An 8,993-nucleotide genomic window follows, 5' to 3' on the forward strand; every position below is an offset into this window, starting at 1 on the left:
TATAATTGAAAATCCTAAAATGAGGGATTCAAATCATTAAAACATAATTATCTAAAGAATGTGTAACCTAGATGAAAAAGTCAACTAAGTGAAAGAAGATTTTCGTGCCAAAGAAAATACCAAGTAGTCAAAATGAAATGTCAACAAAATTACCCCAAAATGATAGATGATAAAAAAAGAAATGGCAGCACAAGCATCCAATTAATTCCTTTCCTGAAATGCTTGCCAGCAAAGAATCTCAAACTCTCCAGTCTTGTAGTTTTTTATACAAAGTAGTCTATGCAAAATATGTTCATTGATTGCATTTCAGGGTAATCTTCAGCAGCGAACCTAAAGTTGCAGTAATTAACAAGATAAATGTCTTCTTAATGATTGCCTTACTGATGTACTGCTGCTGATTTTCATCGCTGTGTCAATCATAAGGGTATGTGCACACCATGCAGATTTAGTGCAGTTCTGCAGCGTTTTTTTCTGCAGCAGAAACGCTGCAGAACTGCACTGTGATTTACAGAACAATGTAAATCAATGTGAAAAAAAAAAAGCTGTGCACATGGTGCAGAAAAATCCGTGCAGAAACGCTGCAGATTTCAAAGAAGTGCATGTCACTTCTTTTGTGCAGAACTGCAGCGTTTCTGCACCCATTGACTCCCATTCTGTGGGTCAAATCCGCATAAAAACTGCAGATGTAATATACCATCTGCAGATTTTATGCGGATTTGGGTGTCAAAACCGCAGCAGACGGAAGTGACGTCAGAGGAGGAAGTGAGTGGGCGGAGTGTAGTGAAAATGGAGTCATACAGTCGGATGGGGATCGATGTGAGGCGTATGGTAGAAATGGTATGTATAGTGTCTCTGTGTGTGTGTCTGTGTGTCTGTCTGTCAGTCAGTCTGTCAGTAGTGACTCATTGTAGTCATTCGTCGGGTGGGACTACTGCTCCCATCGAAATGTGATGATGGGAGAGTTGTCCCATCGTCAGGCGACTGACTACAATGGGTTAAAAACACAAACACACACATAACATGTAGTACATACTCACCACATACGTCCCCGAAGGCCACCTTCCTCGATCATTCTTCTCCCCCAAAAAAAAAACACTTTTCCGTCGTAATCCATTAATAGGTTGTCCCACGACGTCCTCCGGTGATACACTGCAGGAGTTAATCACTCCTGCAGTGTATCGGAGCTGCCCGTTCTTTTCCTGGAGCTAAATGAACTCCGGGAGCTCACTTTACGGCAATTGAACTGCTGTAAAATTTTTCAGCAGTGTCGTAAAGCGAGAGTCCCGGAGTTCATTGAACGCCGGTAAACTCGCGCGCATGCACAGGCACACTGCAGGAGCTTTAGCTCCTGTCAGTGTGTTTTGGCAGCCATGGAGAGCAGTCACATCTCCTGGTGTGGCTGTTCTCCATGGCAGATCGTCGTGGGACACTCGATATTAATGGACTACGTCGGAAAAGACTACAGATCATCAAGGGATTTGTAAGTATGGTAAAATTTAGAATATTAAAATACTTTTTCCTGTCTCTTTTTTTTGTGTTCAGTAATTTGGGGTTAATAATGGATAGGCGTCTTACAGACGCCTCTCCATTATTAACTGGGGTTAACGTCACCTTACAATGTCAAGGTGACGTTAACCCCTTCATTACCCCATATCCCACCGCTACACGGGAGTGGGAAGAGAGAGGCTAAGCGCCAGATTTGGCGCATCTTAGAGATGCGCCATTTCTGGGGCGGCTGCGGGCTGGTAGTTGTAGCCGGGGGGGGCCAATATCCATGGCCCCTCTCTAGGCTATGAATATCATCCCGCAGCTGTCTGCGTAGCCTTTCTGGCTATAAAATATAGGGGGACCCTATGTCATTTTTTTTCTGGGGTCCTCCTATTTTAATAGCCAGTAAGGCCACGCAGACAGCTGTGGGATGATATTCATAGCCTGGGAAGATTAACCCCTTCCCTGGCTACAAATTAGCAGCCTGCAGTCGCTGGCTTTCCCTTTCTGGACATGAAAATTGGGCGGGAGCCTACGCCAATTTTTTTTAGGGGTTAATAATGGATAGGCGTCTTATAGACGCCTCTCCATTATTAACTGGGGTTAACGTCACCTTACAATGTCACGGTGACATTAACCCCTTATTACCCCATATCCCACCGCTACACGGGAGTGGGAAGAGAGAGGCTAAGCGCCAGATTTGGCGCATCTTAGAGATGCGCCATTTCTGGGGCGGCTGCGGGGGCTGGTAGTTGTAGCTGGGGGGGGGCAATATCCATGGCCCCTCTCTAGTCTATGAATATCAACCCTAATCCTAAACGTGACTGAAATACGTGGCACTTAAATGCGTGGCACCGAAATATCGTGGCACTTAAATACGTGGCACTTAAATACGTGGCACTTAAATACGTGGCACTTAAATACGTGGCACTTATATACGTGGCACCAAAATATCGTGGCACTTAAATACGTGGCACTTAAATACGTGGCACTTATATACGTGGCACCAAAATATCGTGGCACTTAAATACGTGGCACTTAAATACGTGGCACTTAAATACGTGGCACTTATATACGTGGCACCAAAATATCGTGGCACTTAAATACGTGGCACTTAAATACGTGGCACTTAAATACGTGGCACTTAAATACGTGGCACCAAAATATCGTGGCACTTAAATACGTGGCACTTAAATACGTGGCACTTATATACGTGGCACCAAAATATCGTGGCACTTAAATACGTGGCACTTAAATACGTGGCACTTATATACGTGGCACCAAAATATCGTGGCACTTAAATACGTGGCACTTAAATACGTGGCACTTATATACGTGGCACCAAAATATCGTGGCACTTAAATACGTGGCACTTAAATACGTGGCACTTAAATACGTGGCACTTAAATACGTGGCACCAAAATATCGTGGCACTTAAATACGTGGCACTTAAATACGTGGCACTTAAATACGTGGCACTTATATACGTGGCACCAAAATATCGTGGCACTTAAATACGTGGCACTTAAATACGTGGCCACTGATTAGGGGTAGGGGTAGGGTTAGGGTTTTTTGTTTTTTTCTTGTTTTCTTGTGTTTTTCTATAAAAACGCATGCGTCTAAAAAACGCAGCGTTTTACCGCGTTTACATGCATTTTTTCACACATATGTTTTTTTTAAAAACGCATGCAGATCAAAACGCAAGTGTCAAACCAGCCTAATTACAATGTCAGGGTGACGTTAACCCCTTATTACCCCACTAGATGGTGGCCCGATTGTAACGCATTTGGTATTCTAGAATATGCATGTCCATGTAATATATTGACCAGCCACGTAGTATATTGGCAAGTCAGATAGTATATTGCCCAACTATGTAGTAGATTGCCCAGCCACGTATGTCACAGGTTTAAAAATAAAAAATCATTATATACTCACCTTCCTCCGCCTTGACATGACCGTGACGTCATGGCCGGTCCTTCTGCCAGACCATCCTTGCCACTGGAACATGCCGCTTGAATGGAGCGGGCGCCGGGCACTGACTGCAGGGGAGTAGGGAGGGTCTAATCGGACTGTGGCCATCGCTGATTGGTCGCGGCATCCATGACAGGCAGCTGGCGAGACCAGTCAGCGACTTGGATTCCATGACAGACAGAGGCCGCGACCAATGAATATCCATGACAGACAGAAGGACAGAAAGACGGACCCTACAATTATATAGTGTGTGTATATATATATATATATATATATATATATATATATATATATATACATACACACACACACACACACACACACACACACACACACACACACACACACATATATACACACACACATATACACACATATATATATAACATATCGGTGTGTCTACAATTTCTAAAAAAAAATTTATATTCTTCCTTTTTTTAAATGTCTAACTATGACATCTGTGGAAGGTTTTTAATAACATTTTGTTATCCATAATAGATAAGGGACATGCCCGCCATATGGGACCCGGCCGATGAGGCCTATAAAGACAAGTATGCACGTGACAATTGCTGGACGAGGATTGTATGTGACCTCTATCCGCATTATGACAGCTACACCTATAGCCTGCAGCAGCAAATTAGTAAGTTTTTTTTTACACCTTGCAGAAATTTTTTTTTTTAAAGGGAATGTAATGATCATATTTTATTGTTTCAGATAAAGAAGTCAGACAGCGTTGGCGCTCAGTGCGAGACCGCTTCCAAAAATTTCACGCCAGCCAGTCCAAAAGCGGGTCTTCCCCGGTGAAAGGGAGCTTCAGCTTGTATGATGAGCTAAGTTTCTTGATCACAAGCAGGACTTTGAGAAGGTGATTTGTTAAAACTAAAGTGAATGCAGTACTTATGAATATAATTTATTGTATGAAGCTTAAAAATTCCTTTTTTTTCACAGCACTGAAGGGAACATTCCAGCTCCTGACCCCGTAGAGGACTCAACAGCTGAGTCAGCTGATGACACATCTGCTTTGGGCTCACAAGACTCTATCCCTGTTGTCGCTGGCACTTCGGGAATATGCTCCAGTGCAACATCTTCGGCTGACCAAAGTGATGTTCCAAGAACCCAAGAAACCTCTGTCGTTCCGGTGCCAATAACAGTCCCACCCCCCAAAAAAAAATTAGGCAAAAAAAAAGAAGATAAAACCACAAAAAGAGTCAATGAGACCATTGATCTTCTAAACAAATCTGCCAAAGAAGATTATCTTGATCTTTTTGGGTCTACTATTGCAAACAAGGCACGGTTATTGGCACCGGAAAGACTGAGCAAATTCATGAGCTCTGTCCATGCTCTTTTGGACGCATTCGAAGAACCTGCACCAATTGCCCCACTAGCGGACATTGTAACAGGTATCACACGGAGTGTGAGACCTCCACCACCACCACCGCCACCGCCGCCACCGCCAATGCAGCATGACCAACGGTATCACCGGCCTACCAGCCAGTACTACTCAGATACCAACTCTGACCACTTTTTATTTGGCCAAGAGTATACCATGTTACAATAGTTACAATGTTGACAGTCATACTGCTGTTCCATTATATGTAATCACAGTTTGTGAATACCCATACCCAACAAGTTTTTTCAGAAAATCAACTCGTGCTATAACTCATAATTAGACTAAAAAGAAAAAAAAAAGGTTAATTTGAAATAAAGCCAAAAATAGATTATACATTTTTTTTAATAATTGAAAAGAAAATAACAATTTTTTCCCAAAAAAAGTGAAAAATGATTATTGGTCTTCAATTTAATTTTCAGTGTTCGGGTTAGTTTTCGTCCATCCTCTGCTGGTCCGGCTGCACATCACCGACACAGGAGTATTGCCAGTGCACGGCACCTTCAGGACTCATAAAGTAATCAGTGAAGGTTTCTCTCACACACACACCGGAGCTGGATGGTCTTCCCAGACCCACGTTGACCACTGGATTCAATACAGGCTGCTGCTGCTCCACATCTATGTCAGTGCTGTAGTCACGAGCATAGTTGTGAAGCACACAGCAAGCCTTAATCACAGTGTCAACGGTGTCAGTATTCAGCTGCATGGGTGTGTGAAAGACCCTCCACTGACTACTCATGATACCAAAGGTGCATTCCACATATCTTCGTGCACGACTCAGCCGATAATTAAAAATCCTCCGTCGGGCATCCAGTCCCCTTCGTGGGTATGGGCGCAGCAGGTTGGTAGTTAAAGCAAAGGCCTCATCCGATACCATCACAAAGGGTACTGGATGTGTGGAACCCGGCAAAGGTCTTGGGGCTGGGAGCGTTCCGCCATCTTGAAGAATTTGCATCCCAATCTGTGAAGTTCGCAACACCCGAGAATCCCCAGTACTACCATAGGCACCAACGTCAATGGCAACAAATTTGTAATGGGCATCAGCCACCGCCATCAGGACCACTGAAAAATACTTCTTATAATTAAAGAAGCGTGATCCTGATCGTGGTGGCTGCTGAACCCTTACATGTTTACCATCAACTGCACCTATGCAGTTTGGGAAATTGGCCACAGACTGAAAGCCTGCTGCAACCTGCAGCCAAGTCTCCTCAGTTGGGGAAGGCATCACAATGGGCTGCAACTTCTGCCAGATGACGGTACATGTGCACCTCACAATTTGAGAGATGGTAGATTTACCAACTCTAAATTGGAGGTGCAGGGATGTATAGCTCTCTCCTGTGGCCAGAAATCTGCAAGGAAAGAAAAGATTATTAGTAATGCCACCCTCAAGTTAAAGAAAACCTGTCAGCAGTTAGGACCGCTATGTCACCGCCTGTTTTTTCAAGAACCTTTTCCAATGCTGCCAATAACTCCCCAGTCAAACTTCCCTAGTCAATGTAACAATGCAGTAGATAGGTTGGATTTCAACATGTTCTATAGCGGCAAAAACTACTGACAGGTTTGTTCCATATGTCACAATACTAACAGTAAGGACTAATTGACCAGTGATATCTGTGTACAGGTGTGTAACTGTGTCTGACATTAGTAACACATGGATGGCCACCATGGAAAAGCGCTGGTCACCAGCAAAACGTGATAAAGAGTCGTGTTCAACAGCACTCTTCTTTCGTGGTGGCCAGCCATGTTTGTGTGTGTTTGTGTACCATGCGCCCAGAAAATGTAAAAAACAAAAAAAAATTTACATAACACCTAGCTGACCTGTGCGTACACCCAAACATTGGACTGAGATCACACATACGCGAGATACGGTCGAGTCTCGCCTGTGAAATGACTCCTCTTGCGTCTGGATTCCGGAGCGGAGCGTGCACCTGCATAGCAACACATGGAGCTGCACGCTCTGCTCATGAGTGCCGGCGCCAGAGGTGGGATTTCACCGGCGAGACTCGGACGTATATTGCGTATGTGTGATCCCAGCCGTCAAAGGGAAATTGTCCCCACCAAAATCAAGGGTGAGGTAAGCCCACCAGCATCAGGGGCTTACCTACAGCATTACAGAATGATGTAGATAAGCCCCTGATGCCGGTGGCCTTAGCTCAGCGTCGATTTTTGGAGGGACAGGTTCCCTTTAAATGGTCATCTGTCAGTGTCTCCAGGACACGGGAAAACTTTCACCACACGTACCGGAGACATTGACGTGTCAAAGAGTACTTATGACAGGCAAAACAAAAAATTGAAAAATACTTACCGCAAGGTGATGAGCAGCCTTTCCTCAGCAGAGATGGACTTCCGCATCACAGTGTCCTCGTATGTCAGCTCAGCACGGACGACAGAAAGAAGATGATCAAAAGCGGGTATGCTCAGCCGACAAAATGCTATGAATTTCTCGGGGTATCTGGAAAAAAGGAGTAAAAAGGTCCGGACAGACATGGATAAGTTTACAGGTAGTCATTTCACATAAGAAAAACTTACCTCCTCAAATCTTGATATAGCACATTAAAATGTCCCTTCATAGTCCTTTGTGCCACTATTGGGTGTACCCACATTTTCCGTCTTCTGGTCTGCGACTGTAGCAAAAATATGCGTTACTGCACAACACAGTCAAAAAAAGAGACATGTAATATTATTGTACACATGGTGTAGCTTAGGCTTCTTTCACACTTCAGTCGTTAGTCGCCTGTCACGAATCATCGGCGCAATGTACAGACGGAGGTGTGTGCTTTCACATTTCCACCAGACTGCTGCGTGAGGAAATACCGTGAGAGCGATATTTCCTGCTGAGCATGCGCAGTCTGAAACAGTGGATGAAACGGACAGAAAATAGTTCCCTTGAGCATTTTTCAAAGACAACGGTTTGCGAAAACCTGACGCATCCAGTGCACGACGGACGCAACGTGTGGCCATATGTCACGATCTGTTGGCAATAAAAGTCTATGGTAAAGATACGCATCCTGCAGGCACATTTGCAGGATGCATTTTATTCCCAAAAGGACGCATTGGGAGGGGAAAAAAAAAGGAAATGTGCAACTAACCCACTATAAATAGAAATAGCTAGGGTTAGGGTTAGGATCCCTAGGGTTAGGGTTAGGGCCGCGTTTAAGATGGCCGCGTTTAAGTGCCACGTATTTAAGTGCCACGTATTTAAGTGCCACGTATTTAAGTGCCACGTATTTCAGTCACGTATTTAAGTGCCACGTATTTCGGTGCCACTTAAATACGTGGCACTGAAATATCGTGGCACTGAAATACGTGGCACTGAAATATTGTGGCACTTAAATATTGTGGCACTTAAATATCGTGGCACTTAAATATCGTGGCACTTAAATATCGTGGCACTATGACTCAGAAAATATTCATTAAACGTGACTGAAATACGTGGCACTATGTCAGAAAATGTTCATTAAACGGTTAGGGGTGAGGTTAGGGGTAGGGTTAGGGTTTGGATCCCTTTATCACCTTGATGGTGGTGGGTGGCTTTTCAGTTTGTTTTCTGTTTTTTTTTTCTATAAAAACGCATGCGTTTTTAACGCAAACAAACGCATGTGCTTAAAAACGCATGCGTTTACATAGACCGCAATGCATTTTTTTGCCGCAAATAAACACATGCGTTTTTTTGCGGCAAAAAAACGCCGCTAGAAATTACTACAGGTTGCATTTCTGCAAATGAACGCATGCGTTGCCGAAAATGCGTCAAAACGCATGCGAAAAAACGCCAAAAAAGACGCAAGCGTCACAAAACGCAACGCAACACATGTCCATGTGCCCCCATGTTAAATATAGGGGCGCATGACGCATGCGTCACCACTGCAGCGCCCGACGCTGCGCCGCACAACGCTAATGTGAACCTAGCCTTACCTGCAATCTTTGCTGGTTCAGATACTCCAGTAAAACCCCAATCATCTGGAGGCGTTGTGGCCTGCGTATCCGCACAGAAGTAACATGCTGTTCAGTATGCGGTGGGCTACTTTCTTCCCTGTGTTCTTCATTACCAGCACTCATGGTAAGGCCTGTCAGAAAGTGGTTATGGCTTTCCAAAATGGAGATTGAGAAGAGGTTGGACTAGGAAATGACATCACGTAATTTTTTATTT

General features: G+C 44.1%; 1 protein-coding gene across 1 annotated transcript; it reads left to right on the forward strand.

Annotated features, from left to right (window-relative positions):
- Positions 1 to 3,962: 3,962 nt before the first annotated feature.
- Positions 3,963 to 5,137, forward strand: LOC143809949 (uncharacterized). The gene is made up of 3 exons (XM_077292896.1): positions 3,963 to 4,099; positions 4,174 to 4,324; positions 4,408 to 5,137. The coding sequence occupies exons 1-3, from the start codon at positions 3,967 to 3,969 to the stop codon at positions 5,015 to 5,017; spliced, it is 894 nt and encodes a 297-aa protein (XP_077149011.1). The 5' UTR covers positions 3,963 to 3,966; the 3' UTR covers positions 5,018 to 5,137.
- Positions 5,138 to 8,993: the final 3,856 nt, after the last annotated feature.

Source organism: Ranitomeya variabilis, chromosome 2 (assembly GCF_051348905.1).
Source record: "Ranitomeya variabilis isolate aRanVar5 chromosome 2, aRanVar5.hap1, whole genome shotgun sequence".
In the NCBI taxonomy this organism is placed as follows: Eukaryota; Metazoa; Chordata; class Amphibia; order Anura; family Dendrobatidae; genus Ranitomeya; species Ranitomeya variabilis.

Coding starts and splice junctions, on each gene's coding strand:
- LOC143809949 (XM_077292896.1), top strand. CDS start 3,967: ATGCCCGCCATATGGGACCCGGCCGATGAGGCCTATAAAGACAAGTAT. Junction 4,100..4,173: donor TAGCCTGCAGCAGCAAATTA/GTAAGTTTTTTT, acceptor TTATTGTTTCAG/ATAAAGAAGTCAGACAGCGT. Junction 4,325..4,407: donor ACAAGCAGGACTTTGAGAAG/GTGATTTGTTAA, acceptor TTTTTTTCACAG/CACTGAAGGGAACATTCCAG.